Raw genomic sequence first — 15000 nt, 5'->3', positions numbered from 1 at the left:
AGTTGTGGGACGATGCGTTCGAGCGCTGCCTCAAGACCTACGCTATCAAGAGAGCTGCTCTGTCTGCTGGATCTAAAGGTACACACACACCACATACACACACACACGCCCCACACACACACACACACCCACACACAGACACACACACACACACACACCCACACACAGACACACACACACACACACACACACACACACACCACACACACACCACACACACACACACACACACACAGACACACACCACACAGAAAATTGGAAGCGTAACTTCAAGTAGTATACTAGTTCAGTTCACTATGTCCAGACCTACAGTATGAGTTCATTCAGGTTTTTTTGGACATTAGGAAAACTATACATCTTTGAAAACTTCATAGAATAACGATTCAGAAAATGCATGATTCCATTTTCACAGAAGCCGATATGGTGGCCATATTGGGTGTTTTAAAATGGCGACCTTTAAAAAAAAAAAATCCCCAATATCTTACTTCTAGATGACCCAGGATCTTGATTCCAGTGGCTAAATCTACATTTTGGTGGGCAAGGAATCCAATGGTGCCAAAATCAGTACAGCTGATCATTGGGACAGGTTTAGGTCTGTGCTGTTAAAGCGTATAACCCTAAAAACAAGTTGATTTGAGTAGACCACAACCATTACAATGCACAGGAAGAAGTCTGGTCAATTTAACAACATCACGCAGCTCATTCACGACACACTGTGGCAAACAGAATGTTAGGCAGCAGTCCTCCTGCTCCTGCCCCTTTTAGGGGGGAAACTCAAGTCACTCGATTAAAACAAATCCAATTTTGTTTAAATGAAATTTAAACAAAATTGGATTTTTGGACCTGACAATTTAATAGAACTCGGCTGGCCACAGAATGTGCAAGATACATCGAAAATAGTAATTTGATCCATCTTCAACCATGTGACTCATGTCTCTTCTGTTACAGAGCCCGCTGTCCGCCCGTCAGTCTCTTACAGACACGAGCTCCGTTTGAAGTCAGCAACTTACGGTTTAAACGTACAAGTTGAGACTTTTTATGGAAACTTACAGATGTTTTATGAATACTTTGGTAAGCCTGTCTCTAATTCGGCCTACGCATACTCCAATAAGAAGCACACATTCCAAATATATTTAAATGTTTCGCCGGTGGTTGACACATTCAAATGCACAGTGGAGGGCGGTAGTTTAGCAGCAGAGCGAACATGAGACATGAGATTTTACATCAACAAAGTACTTCTTGGGAGATAATATGTATGTTGAAATGGAGAGTATAACGATTTTCCAATAAGCAAGGCTACATTTAGTTGCCAGATTTCCGAATGGAGTTTGGTGTGGCTGCGTCCGCACATAAGAGAATGGTGCAAGCTAACGTTTAGCTGATCTCTTGGGAAGTTTTAGCAAAATAGCAAGAGGCTTTTGACTGTTGGGGGAGGGGGAAGATGCTTTGAAGCAAGCTAATATTATGACGCTAGTTAGTTACTACTCGCCTTATATGACCGCGGTATCCAGCCCACTGAGGAGTTTCCACCAGGTTACATGCATCGATATCCACATTGACGGTGTCACCCCTAGTCTATTAACACGTTCACTGCCATCGACGAGTTAACTCGTCAAAAAAAATCCAACGGTTGACTGCCGTCGACGAGTTAACTCGTCAAAAAAAAAAAAAAAAATTTGACGGTGGGACGTGGATCAAACCCTTTTACATCTCCTATAAAAATATGGGAGCTATTGAATGTGTATAACCTATTTTACCGACCCACTAAGTGGCGACAGTGCTCTCCAGACTAGAGAAAGCCAAGCAAAAACAGCAGCGTGAGGAAGCCATTCTCATGAAAATGGATTGGCGAAAACGCTTTCGCTTTCGCGCTGGGAGCTGGCGGTGGGGCATTCCAAAAATAGATTCTGGGTGCAACACACTTTGAAACACCAGCAGAAAGCCCAGAATCGCACGCAGCTTCATCCCAGCTGAGCTCACAACCGAAAACCCAGAAACGAACGAGCCCCATCCAGACTCGCCCGACGAGCGGCCGCCAGCAACCAGGCAGCACAGACAGGCAGAGACTCGCCTGTGACAAACGCTGCAAAGCCACCAGAGACACACCCACGGAGGGAGGAGTTTGAAGGAGAGGGGGGTGGGGGTGCTGTTATGGAGGAAATTACTGTTCAGAACTATATTGTTTAGATGTCTGATGTCTCACTGATGCCAAAAATAAATAGTTAAAGTGACTGTTCTATCGAATTTCACAAAAATGCATTTTTCTCAGCTTTCCTTCTCAGACGCTGAAACCATGCTGTATTCAACTGCTAATGCCTACATAACAGAACATGATAAAAACTAACTATTTTAGACAGAGAAAGCACACATTCTATTAGTTCTTTTGAGATATTTTGTGTTCACAAAGTCCTAGCAGAAAATAATCCTCGGCTCTTGAAAGATGAGCCAGAATCCTCAAAAAAAACCTTGGCAGAAGCTACCTACAGTATTGAAAAAACTGTTGGCAGTGAATGTGTTAAAACAACAACAACAACAACAAACATTGCAGATCCTGTTTTTTTATTTATTGTTAACTCATTGAGTGCCATTGACGTCTAAAGACGTCAATTCAAATAGTAACGTAGAGTGCCATTGACGTCTAAAGACGTCAATTGCGTTTTTTGGCGGTGGGACGTGGATCAAAGCCTGATGCATCTCCTGTAAAAGTATGGGGGATTTTGAAGGTGTATAAGCTATTTTACGGACCCATTAGGTGGCGACAGTGCTCTCCGGATTAGAGAAAGATGAGAAAAAAGAGTAGAAGAAGCCGTGGGGAAACGGAAACCGATGCATGCTGTAACATTAGCTGTGAACAGCAGCCAATCTGCTCCCACAATTGAGCCTTTCTGTCTCTGTTGCGATAGTTTCTCCATATGATTAGTTGCCAGAAAAGGAGCACCCGACACCAGCGTCTTTCTGAAAAGTTAAATTATTCTCAGCTGGAAGCGCTGGGAGCCGGCGCACAAAAACGCCGGAGCGCTGTGAAAATAGACGCTGGGTGCAGCGCACTTTGAAACGTGCAGCAGAAAATTCGTGCAGCAGAGAGCCACCAGAGACACTCCCACGGAGGAGGAGTTTGCAGTTGAGGGGGGTGGGGCACGCAGGGCACCATACAACACCGACCCAGACAGCAGGCTCGATGGACAGATTGGCAAACACAAGCTAGAATACCTGATGCCCACCAGCAGTAAATCAAGACCAGCAAGAAGGTGTAGGGTCTGCGCACGCAGGGGCCAGCGCTGCTGGTTGCAGCTAAAAAATATTATTTTGCCATCAAAATTCCTTTGTTTTTGCTGTTTTATTGAAGGAAATTACTCTTCAGATATTTGAGGTGTCACTACATCAGAAAATATTAGCTTCAGAGTCAGTGATGTGCTTGAAATGCTTCATTTCACAAAAGGCTCATTATCTCAGGTTCTAGTTTGAAACATCTGTTTTTGGTGAAACCAACCTATCTTCTACTGCTAATAACTACAGTAAAGAACGGAAAATGATATAAATAAACTTTTTTTTGCTAATGATACAAGAGAGTCTCATCGTTCTTTGGGCGTGTTCGGTGTTTACATAGTAATATCACACAATATTCTGTGGGTCTCGAGAAATCACTGAAAACGCTCTGAAAGGGCTGGCACTGGGAGCGTCCGTTTTCCAGAAATGGCTGGCAGCCAATGAGTTAATGAAACCAACAACACAACTCTTTGTCGATATTAATTTAAAGCGCTTTAAATAGTTTGTTTGCAGTGTTTTCGGCTTCTTGTACAGTCTTTTCCTATTGCGGGATTCCTCCTAAATATAAATAAACTAAATAAAAAGGGGCGTGGTCATGAGAGCCTACCGATCTGATGTATGGGAGGAGGGGAAGTTATCAGGAAAAAGTTCAAACTCCAAGATGATCAGTGATGAGTTTTTACCTGCTGCTCTATCCAACACTGCCACCTGTTGGCCACAGGCTGACACATCTGTCCATGGCCAAAATGATACACTGCCTTTTGTGTTGGTCTGGCCTGGCCTCCCAGGTTTGCCAGCATGGCACTAAAAATCACCCAGTCATGTTTCAAAAACAAAACGTAATTGATCAATATCTAGAAAAATGCTAATATGTAATAACAAATTAAGTCCTTTCACGTCATCTGTTTCAAATCCAAGTCAAGTCTCAAGTCATGAATACGAAGTCAAAGAGACACGTCTCAGGCCCTGAAATGTGTGACTGACTAGAGTCAGGTCAGGTGACTGGAGTCAGGTCATGTGACTTCAGTCCCCCCCCCCCCCCCCCTCCCTCCTGTGTGTGTGATCAGGGCTGCTGCTGGAGGACAACCCGTCCGTCAGAGCCATCACACTGGGTCACGGTCGCATCCTGGTGGGAACCAAGAACGGAGAAGTCCTGGAGATCGACAAGACCGGACCCATGACCCTGCTGGTGCAGGTGGGACCGTGCGTGTGCGTGTGTGTACGTGTGTGTGTGTGTGTGTGTGTGTGTGTGTGTGTGTGTGTGTGTGTGTGTGTGTGTGTGTACGTGTGTGTTACAGGGATGCACCGATACGATACTGGTATCGGTATCCGGGCCGATACTGGCCTAATTGACTGTACTCACAGCTGATAATGCATTAGAGAGAAGCTTGGTTGTTCACTATAGCAGCATGTTCTGCATGGAGGAAGCTGCTGTCTGCCTGGAGCGCTTTGTGAGGAGAAATAACTATGAGCTCAGTCATCATCAGTACCACAGCTCTCTCGCACGCCCATTCTAACCCTAAAAGACATGTATGTTAGGGTTAATACTCCTGCCAGTGCCCCTGACCAAGGTACCGGCAAAAGAACTGGAGTTGGTCCCCGGGCGCTGCACTGCGGCTGCCCACTGCTCCTATAGTTCTAGGAAGGTTCCTAGTAGAGGATGGGTCAAATGCAGAGGATGAATTTCCCCATGGGGATAAATAAGGATAACTTAACTTAACGTATTCATTCTCTGCACTAACGTTAGCTTACAAGCTACCAAAACTTTCTGTTCAATACAGGTTATCATTAGCTGCTCTTCTAGCAAACAATACAGTGTTGTTGTGGAACAAGCGAAGGCTTAGCAGATAGTTGCAATAGGCTACATGTCCCGTGTAATCCCTGCCTTTATAGTAACGTAACGTTAAACAACGTCCCATTTCTCCCATCGTCTAAACATAGATTCCCCCACTAAGGACCAGACTCCAGACTGAGTAACGTTTGAGGTGCCTTCAAGGCCCATTCAGTAAAAATGATGATGTGTTCAAATGTAATTTTGTAAAAATATAAATAAACTAAAGAAAATGGCTAAAACCCATAATGTTAATTAAATACTCGGTATCGCTATTCGGTATCGGCAACGACCCAAATGTAAGTACTCGGTCTGCAGAAAAGTGGTATTGGTGCATCCCTAGTGTGTGTGTGTGTGAGAGAGAGAGAGAGAGAGAGAGAGAGAGAGAGAGAGAGAGAGAGAGAGAAGGAGAGAGATCTGTTACTGAGAAAGGGGACTTTTTTCAATTCTCTCAAACCGAAGTGTGTGTGTGTGTGTGTGTGTGTGTGTGTGTGTGTGTGTGTGTGTGTGTGTGTGTGTGTGTGTGTGTGTGTGTGTGTGTGTGTGTGTGTGTGTGTGTGTGTGTGTGTGTGTCAGAGACTCCCAAAATCTCTTGGCTGTCTGGTATGGCACCTGTTGCCATGGTGAAGAGAACAGTCTGCTGGAGAGCCACACACACACACACACACACACACACACACACACACACACACACACACACACACACACACACACACACACTCATCACACACACACACACACACACACAAAAGCACACATGCACACACACACAGGCCAGCATTCTCCAAATTTCCCATTAGTTCATTTTACTGTGAAATTGCACTCTATACAAACCCTCACTGAAAAGGTGTGTGTGTGTGTGTGTGTGTGTGTGTGTGTGTGTGTGTGTGTGTGTGTGCGTGCGTGCGTGCGTGCGTGCGTGCGCGTGTGTGTGTGTGTGTGCGTGCGTGCGTGCGTGCGCGGGTGTGTGTGTGTGGATGTGCAGGGTCACATGGAGGGCGAGGTTTGGGGTCTAGCCCCCCACCCCCTCCTCCCCGTCTGCGCCACCGTCAGCGAAGACAAAACGCTGCGACTGTGGGAGACTTCAGCCAATCACCGCATGGTGGCTGTCCGCAAGCTGAAGAGAGGTGAGGGGAGGGGGGGGGGGGGGGAGAGGGTGAGCGAGTGAGAGAAAGAGGGCGAGAGAAAGAGAGAGAGATTTAACCACAGAAACCACAGAACTAGAATGGATAGATCAGTCTCCCATTCAAATAAATAAATGCAGTCAAATCTATGCTCCTGGACAGTCAGAGCAGTGGCCATTTTTCTGTAAACTGTTGGATTAGCTTGTCACTGCCTGAGATCTGCGTCGCGTCATGTCTGAGTGGGTCCCCAAAAGATATTGAGTCTGAGTGCTCATTTTGTAAAGATTCTGATGAAAATGTCTCACGTCTGTTTTGGAAGTGTTCTCATACAGAGACATTTTGCTCAGAGATTTTGAAGTTCATCCAACTGCATTTCATCTCAGATTTTTCTTTCTGTTTTAAGGATGTTTTCTTTGGTGTATTTGATTTCACGATGGAGAATGAGGGGAAATGTTTTATATAATTAATCTTTTGTTTTTACTTGCTAAATACCACATCCACAAGTGTAAATTCAATGGTTCTAAACCATTCTTCTTCCCCGTGTTTAAAAATGATCTCACTGACTGACTCCATCAAACACTCAAAGAATACCAAAGCAATCCGGACTGTGCTGCTATTTACAACTTTTGTGACCTCATGAAGTAGCCTACCTTGTTGTTTCTTCTTATTAGCATTATTTGCTTGTACCCCTGAGCCTTGTACTGTAGATGTTGTCTGTGTGTCGTCGTGTGTTTTATCTGTTTTTTGTATGACATGGTCTTTAATAAAATGTAAAAAAAAAAAAAAAATGTCTGAGTCGGTCCGCCATTTTGGACACCTACATACGGCAACACCATTTGGACAAAACACAGAGTTGAGTTTGACATTATGTGCAGGTTAACAAACAGACTCTGCAAACAATATTATTTCAGTGTTAACCAACCCTGTTCTGAGCTCTGTCAGGTTCTCATCCAAACTGTGGAACCACTGGTGCTTTAGCCTGTATGTAAAATGACCATGGTGGAATAACTGTAATACCCGTGCCTTTATAATCTGTTTCTCTATATATCTAAATTTTTTATATATTTCTATTCTGTGTTTGGCGTTTGTTGTTCTATGGACCCCCCTGAGCTGTGTCCTGAATAAAGTTTGAATTGAATTGAATTGAATATCCACGCTAGCTAACTCCGCTATCCGTGATGCTCATTTTCTCTCTGTTCAACTCAATAGAGTCAATATGCTAAAAGCGTTAGCGTTGTGATTGTGAAGCTGAAGTGAACTGCCTATGTTGTACAACAGAAGTTTAAGGTGATTTCATAAGCTTTCGTCCGGTAGTGTCGAACTCAACTCTAATGTGGTTTGTCCACGTGGCGTTGCCGTACGTAGCTGTCCAAGATGGCGGACCCGCTCACGCATGCGCAGATTGGGCAGTGACATTCTGTATAAAGTGACTTAGGCTACAGCTACACAGAGAGGTTTTTGAACCAAAACAGCTTCCTGTCTCCTTGCTGCCATGGATTGCTAACATGCTAATGTTGACTAGAAGAGCTAGCGAGAGAAGCACAGTCTGTGAGCTAAGTTAATATGTGTGTGTGTGTGTGTGTGTGTGTGTGTGTGTGTGTGTGTGTGTGTGTGTGTGTGTGTGTGTGTGTGTGTGTGTGTGTGTGTGTATGTGTGTGTGTGTGTGTGTGTGTATGCAGGCGGTCGTTGCTGTGCCTTCTCTCCGGATGGGAAGGCTCTGGCGGTGGGGCTGAATGATGGCGGCGTGCTGGTGGTGAACGCCGACACGCTGGAGGACCTGCTGAGCTTCCACCACCGCAGAGACACCATCTCTGATGTCAGGTTCACCCCCGGTGAGTTAAGCCGTTTTCCCACATGCGTACCGGAAAATTACCTGTAAGTCAATATCGGACATTTCCTGGAATTTCCCTTCACACCTGGGTGCTCGCAAGTGGGAATATAGCAGCGAAATTGCCTGTATGTTGGGGGGCGGGGGGAGGGGGGAGCTTATTTTGGGGGTCGGCAAAACTCGTGGTGAAATAAGTTCGCTTGTCACACAATAAATCACACTCGTTTGACTTAAGAGCAGCGTCAAGCCAGCATAATAAACACAGCCGATTTCCCCCCTCCCCTCTCTGCTCGAGAGAGGCCAGTCCTCCGCACTTCGCAGCAGCCACACAGGACAGACACAGCGAGAATGGCAGTGGCTTGCAAGCTGCCCAACGCTTGTATGTATGTAGAGAAAGCAAATGCACGAAGCGAAATGTGGAAGTAGTTTGCTTTGATGTGCGCAAATGATTAGATGATGCACGCTGGAAGTGAACGTTAAGCAACGTGTGTACACCTCGCCCATGAGAGAAGGACCGGTGTCGCGGCAAATGACTGGACCCGTTCTACATTTGTGTTCCTTATCGCGCATACCGCTCTTCTGACTGGCTCGAAACTGGTGAAATGTCCACGACGACGGGGTCGCGCTTATACCGGCACAACAACTTTCACACATGAAGGCATTACGCAGGCATGACGTTCCGGTCATTTAGCGGTAAAAGGCGCATGTGGGAAAACAGCTTTAGAGTCACCATCTCTGACGTCAGGTTCACCCCTGGTGAGTTAGAGTCACCATCTCTGACGTCAGGTTCACCCCTGGTGAGTTAGAGTCACCATCTCTGACGTCAGGTTCACCCCCGGTGAGTTAGAGACACCATCTCTGATGTCAGGTTCACCCCTGGTGAGTTAGAGACACCATCTCTGACGTCAGGTTCACCCCTGGTGAGTTAGAGACACCATCTCTGACGTCAGGTTCACCCCTGGTGAGTTAGAGACACCATCTCTGATGTCAGGTTCACCCCCGGTGAGTTAGAGTCACCATCTCTGACGTCAGGTTCACCCCTGGTGAGTTAGAGTCACCATCTCTGATGTCAGGTTCACCCCTGGTGAGTTAGAGTCACCATCTCTGATGTCAGGTTCACCCCTGGTGAGTTAGAGACACCATCTCTGACGTCAGGTTCACCCCTGGTGAGTTAGAGACACCATCTCTGATGTCAGGTTCACCCCCGGTGAGTTAGAGTCACCATCTCTGACGTCAGGTTCACCCCTGGTGAGTTAGAGTCACCATATCTGACGTCAGGTTCACCCCTGGTGAGTTAGAGACACCATCACTGATGTCAGGTTCACCCCTGGTGAGTTAGATACACCATCTCTGATGTCAGGTTCACCCCCGGTGAGTTAGAGTCACCATCTCTGACGTCAGGTTCACCCCTGGTGAGTTAGAGTCACCATATCTGACGTCAGGTTCACCCCTGGTGAGTTAGAGACACCATCACTGATGTCAGGTTCACCCCTGGTGAGTTAGAGACACCATCTCTGATGTCAGGTTCACCCCCGGTGAGTTAGAGTCACCATCTCTGACGTCAGGTTCACCCCTGGTCAGTTAGAGTCACCATCTCTGATGTCAGGTTCACCCCCGGTGAGTTAGAGTCACCATCTCTGATGTCAGGTTCACCCCTGGTGAGTTAGAGTCGCCATCTCTGATGTCAGGTTCACCTCTGGTGAGTTAGAGTCACCATCTCTGATGTCAGGTTCACCCCTGGTGAGTTAGAGTCGCCATCTCTGATGTCAGGTTCACCTCTGGTGAGTTAGAGTCACCATCTCTGATGTCAGGTTCACCCCTGGTGAGTTAGAGACACCATCACTGACGTCAGGTTCACCCCTGGTGAGTTAGAGACACCATCTCTGACATCAGGTTCACCCCTGGTGAGTTAGAGTCACCATCTCTGACGTCAGGTTCACCCCCGGTGAGTTAGAGACACCATCTCTGACGTCAGGTTCACCCCTGGTGAGTTAGAGACACCATCTCTGATGTCAGGTTCACCCCTGGTGAGTTAGAGTCACCATCTCTGACGTCAGGTTCACCCCCGGTGAGTTAGAGACACCATCTCTGACGTCAGGTTCACCCTTGGTGAGTTAGAGACACCATCTCTGATGTCAGGTTCACCCCTGGTGAGTTAGAGTCACCATCTCTGACGTCAGGTTCACCCCCGGTGAGTTAGAGACACCATCACTGACGTCAGGTTCACCCCTGGTGAGTTAGAGTCACCATCTCTGACGTCAGGTTCACCCCTGGTGAGTTAGAGTCACCATCTCTGATGTCAGGTTCACCCCCGGTGAGTTAGAGACACCATCACTGACGTCAGGTTCACCCCTGGTGAGTTAGAGACACCATCTCTGATGTCAGGTTCACCCCTGGTGAGTTAGAGACACCATCTCTGATGTCAGGTTCACCCCCGGTGAGTTAGAGACACCATCTCTGATGTCAGGTTCACCCCCGGTGAATTGGATAAAAATGTACCCTGCATACAGTTGTTATGAACGGTGAAATTAGCTATAGAGGCCTGTTTTGTTTTTTTTACCAACATGGGCATTTTATATTAACATGGGGGTCTAGGGGGAATGACTCGCTTTTGGAGCCAGCCTCAAGTGGCCATTTGGGGAACTGCAGTTTTTGGCACCTCCACTTGAAATTAGCACGTGTTAGAGAGCTGCGACTGCCTGAAATGAGGATCCAGCCCCCAGCCCAGCGCAGGCCCAGCCCTTACCCCTCTCTCTCTCTCTCTCTCTCTCTCTCTCTCTCTGTCTCTCTCTCTCTCTCTCTCTCTGTCTCTCTCTCTCTCTATCTCTCTCTCCGTCTCTGTCTCTCTCTGTCTCGCTCTCTCTGTCTCTCTCTGTCTCTCTCTCTCTCTCTCTCTCTCACTCTCTCTCTCTCTCTCTCTGTCTCTCTCTCTCTCTGTCTCTCTCTCTCTGTCTCTCTCTCTCTCTCTCTCCAGACACAGGGAAGTACCTGGCGGTGGCGTCTCATGATAACTTTGTGGACATTTACAATGTTAAGACCAGCAAGAGAGTGGGAGTCTGCAGAGGAGCATCCAGCTACATCACACACATCGACTGGGACGCTCGAGGTAGCTCTCTCTCTCTCTCTTTCTCTCTCTCTCTCTCTCACTCTCTCTCTCCCTCTCTCTCTCTCTCTCTCTCTCTCACTCTCTCTCTCCCTCTCTCGCTCTCTCTCACTCTCTCACTCTCTCTCACTCTCTCTCTCTCTCACTCTCTCACTCTCTCTCCCTCTCTCTCACTCTTTCTCTCCCTCCATCCCTCTATCTCTTTCCCATCCGAACCATCCGAAACTCTGAGGTCTGTGTGTGTGTGTGTGTGTGTGTGTGTGTGTGTGTGTGTGTGTGTGTGTGTGTGTGTGTGTGTGTGTGTGTCTGTGTGTGTGTGTGTGTGTGTGTGTGTGTGTGTGTGTGTGTGCAGGTAAGCTGCTGCAGGTTAACTCAGGAGCGAAGGAGCAGCTTTTCTTCGAAGCCCCAAGAGGAAAGAGACAAACCATCCGAAACTCTGAGGTCTGTGTGTGTGTGTGTGTGTGTGTGTGTGTGTGTGTGTGTGTGTGTGTGTGTGTGTGTGTGTGTGTGTGTGTGTGTGTGTGTGTGTGTGCGTGCGTGTGCGTGCGTGCGTCATCCTAGTATCTCTTCATCTTTAACAGTTGCATAAAGAAAGCTATTCCTAAAGTAATAATAGTATTTTTAAAGTAATTTTCAACAGGATTTTTCTCCGATATGTGCGCCAACAACAGTTCCCTTATGATTGCACTAACGCTACTGTTGCTAAACAACGGATAAAATGTTTTCCCGACTGCAAGCTAGCTACTTCGAGGTTAGCACAGACAATTTACTGTTCATAATTAAGGTCATATTTTGATCCATATCGCTGTCACTACTTTGGGTGCACACAGAGAAACGCTGTGAGCGCAAGCTACAGTCATCAAGCTACAGTCATCAAGCTACAGTCATCAAGCTACAGTCATCAAGCTACAGTCATCAAGCTACAGTCATCAAGCTACAGTCATCAAGCTACACTCATCAAGCTACACTCATCAAGCTACACTTATCAAGCTACAGTCATCAAGCTACAGTCATCAAGCTACACTCATCAAGCTACACTCATCAAGCTACACTCATCAAGTTACAGTCATCAAGCTACAGTCATCAAGCTACAGTCATCAAGCTACAGTCATCAAGGCTACATTAGAACACCTACAGTATGAAGCCGGGTGATGATACATACACTGCAGGGTGGGAATTTCACAGAGGCCTCCGCTGCCCCTCCCTCTGGCCGTGATGCCCTGAGATCCCTTGGCAGTGCCCTGCTGTCAGTTGCTTTAAAAGCATCAGTGGTCTCAGTTTAATGTAGCTGCTCTATGCAAAGAATGTGTCATTGGCTCATTTAACACACATTTCAGAACAATCGCTTTTCATGATGTCAATAGAGCAAAGGCCTTTGTGCCCTGGCATGTGGCCTTCTGCCCTAAGAAAATCTGCAACGCTGAAGGTCAGCAGGTCAGGTCAGGCCTTGCCCCTAAAATCATCAGCCTAATGATGTCAGATCTTGAGATAAAACTTCTGAGTTCGGAGTTGTTTTGAATGCAGCTGTCAGCAGCACTCATGGAATGTCTCTTGTCCAATCAAATTGCTCGGCCGGAAAATAGAATAATCAAGTGTGTGTGTATATCTAATGTGTTTATGTACAGTACATACTTGTTTTTGTCTGTGTGTGTGTGTGTGTGTGTGTGTGTGTGTGTGTGTGCGTGTGCGTGCGTGCGTGCATGCGTGCCTACGTGCGTGCCTGCGTGCGTGCGTGCGTGTGTGTGCGTGCGTTTGTGTGTGTGTGTGTGTGTGTGTGTGTGTGTGTGTGTGTGTGTATGTGTGTGTGCAGCTGGAGTGTATGGAGTGGGCCAGCTGGACGTGTGTGTTGGGTGTGAGCTGTGAGGGCATCTGGCCGACGCACAGTGACATCACCGAGGTCAACGCCGCCTCGCTCAGCCGCGACAGAGCGCTGCTCGCCACCGGAGACGACTTCGGCTTCCTCAAGCTGTTCAGCTACCCTGTCCGGGTATACACGCACGCACACGCACACACACACACACACACACACACACACACACACACACACACACACACACACACACACTAGTGATGCGCGGGCCGCAGTTATAACCGCGCTGACAGCGGATATCCCGCCCGCGGGCGGGCCGTATCATAAAAATAAACATTCTGATTAATAGGGTTGCGGGCGGTTGAAACGATGTATCATTAATGAGGAAAAATAATATGAATTACGTTCTCTAGTCTATGAACGTATTTTAAGCTAAATTCTTCGTCAGGCACATTCTTAGTCGCCTATTGTAGATCCCCCAAAGGACCCAAGGCCGTAAACAAAACAATAGCCATGTGCTACTGCTAGGTCACTAGGCTCCACTTTTGGTCCATATATGGTCAATGATGTCACCCTCAAAAAGGAGTCTCCGCTCAAGACGTGTTTGAAGAGAAGACGCGTTAGTATTTTCCCATACAATGAGGCAATCAAGTAAACTAAACTTAAAGCTATAGCGTTAGCCGAGTAAACTACATGAGGGCAAGTGGTGGACTGGACATAATACAGCATGGAAGTTTTTGGAGTCTTGGACTGCAGCGATCGCACCAACGGCAGCAGAAACCGTAAGTTCGCTCCTTTTATAGCGTTGTGAAATGTCGGGTGCATGGGGGGCGCGGATCTATAAATAGTATGAAATAATTTGCGTGGATTTATGGCGGGCGGACGGTTCATGCATACACGCGGACTAGGATGGCATAAAAGCTCATCCGTGCATCTCTAACACACACACACACACACGCGCGCGCGCACGCACACACACACACACACACACACACACACACACACACACACACACACACACACACAACAACTAGACACTTACATTTTAAAGGTTAGAGAAGCAAACCTATGACGAGAGGGTTGCTATAGTTCAAATCCCCAGACTGATCTCCAGACTTAGAGAATTAACTGCAGAACAAGTAAACAATGAAGAAGTCACCGCTGCCCAAGTGCCCCTGAGCAAGGCACTGAACCTTAACTGCTCCAGTCGAGCTCAGCCTTCTTTGCTGCTGATTGACCACATTCCTTGCTTTTTCCACACCTTTCACTTTCACTTTCACTTTGATATGTTCTTGAGATGTACGACTCTGAAGAAGACGCAGTGTGCGTCAAAATGTTAGTTGTTTGCACGTTATTCATACTGTAATTTGCTCAAGTGAATGGTGTGCTCCAGTATGTCCTTTGGGTTCAGTGGTTGCGATGTGGTCTATTGAACTGTTTAGCAGCGGTATATTGTCCTATACTCTGAGAGCAGTCTGTGTGTGGAGGGGCTGAAGCGCAAGAGATCCCTTCAAATCTAAATTGTTATTTATTCTGACTGTAATACAATCCGCTGAGCAATGACTGCTGCTCTTTGTTTATGGCTGATTTGAAATTTGGCAATAGCCCAATAAATGTTCCAATGAGTGAAACAGGTAAACGCTTCCAAGTTGTATCAATAAGACACAATCTAGTCCAGTATCTTCTCAACGTGCGGTCCAGGGGGACCACCAGGGGTCCTTGGGAGGGTTCCAGAGGGTCCCCAGCAAACGGATGAATTGTTCAACTTCACCATTATTTCATTTACAATAAATGAACACCATTAGAGAATGACTGATCTAGACCTTAAAGGGACAGTTCACCCCAAAATTACACATTAAAAATACATATTTTTCTTCTTACCTGTAGTGCCGTGTAAATCATTTTGTGTTAGTTGCCTGAGTTTTGGAGATATCGGCCGTGGAGATGTCTGCCTTCTCTCCAATACTATTGAACTGGATGGCACTCGGCTTCTGGTGCTCAAAGCACCAAAAATAAATACATTTGAAACTATTTTCT

The 15000-nt window shown here is 46.7% G+C and overlaps 1 protein-coding gene across 1 annotated transcript in view; it reads left to right on the top strand.

Annotated features, from left to right (window-relative positions):
- The window catches only part of LOC310789119 (echinoderm microtubule-associated protein-like 6), a gene marked incomplete at both ends in the record, with an annotated part of 121385 nt that overhangs the window by 72820 nt on the left and 33565 nt on the right, over positions 1-15000 (top strand). Inside the window, 7 exons of the mRNA XM_083650714.1 lie at positions 1-78; positions 4335-4462; positions 6084-6225; positions 7902-8054; positions 11025-11156; positions 11506-11594; positions 12964-13140. The exon at positions 1-78 is cut by the window's left edge and continues 34 nt beyond it. Coding sequence (XP_083506840.1) covers positions 1-78; positions 4335-4462; positions 6084-6225; positions 7902-8054; positions 11025-11156; positions 11506-11594; positions 12964-13140 — 899 coding nt within the window. The remainder of the gene's footprint in view (positions 79-4334; positions 4463-6083; positions 6226-7901; positions 8055-11024; positions 11157-11505; positions 11595-12963; positions 13141-15000) is intronic.

The sequence above is a fragment of the Poromitra crassiceps genome (assembly GCF_964638095.1).
Source record: "Poromitra crassiceps genome assembly, chromosome: 14".
Lineage (NCBI taxonomy): Eukaryota > Metazoa > Chordata > Actinopteri > Beryciformes > Melamphaidae > Poromitra > Poromitra crassiceps.
The sequence above is the reverse complement of the archived record's forward strand: the minus strand, read 5'-3'. Positions and strand labels throughout refer to the sequence as shown.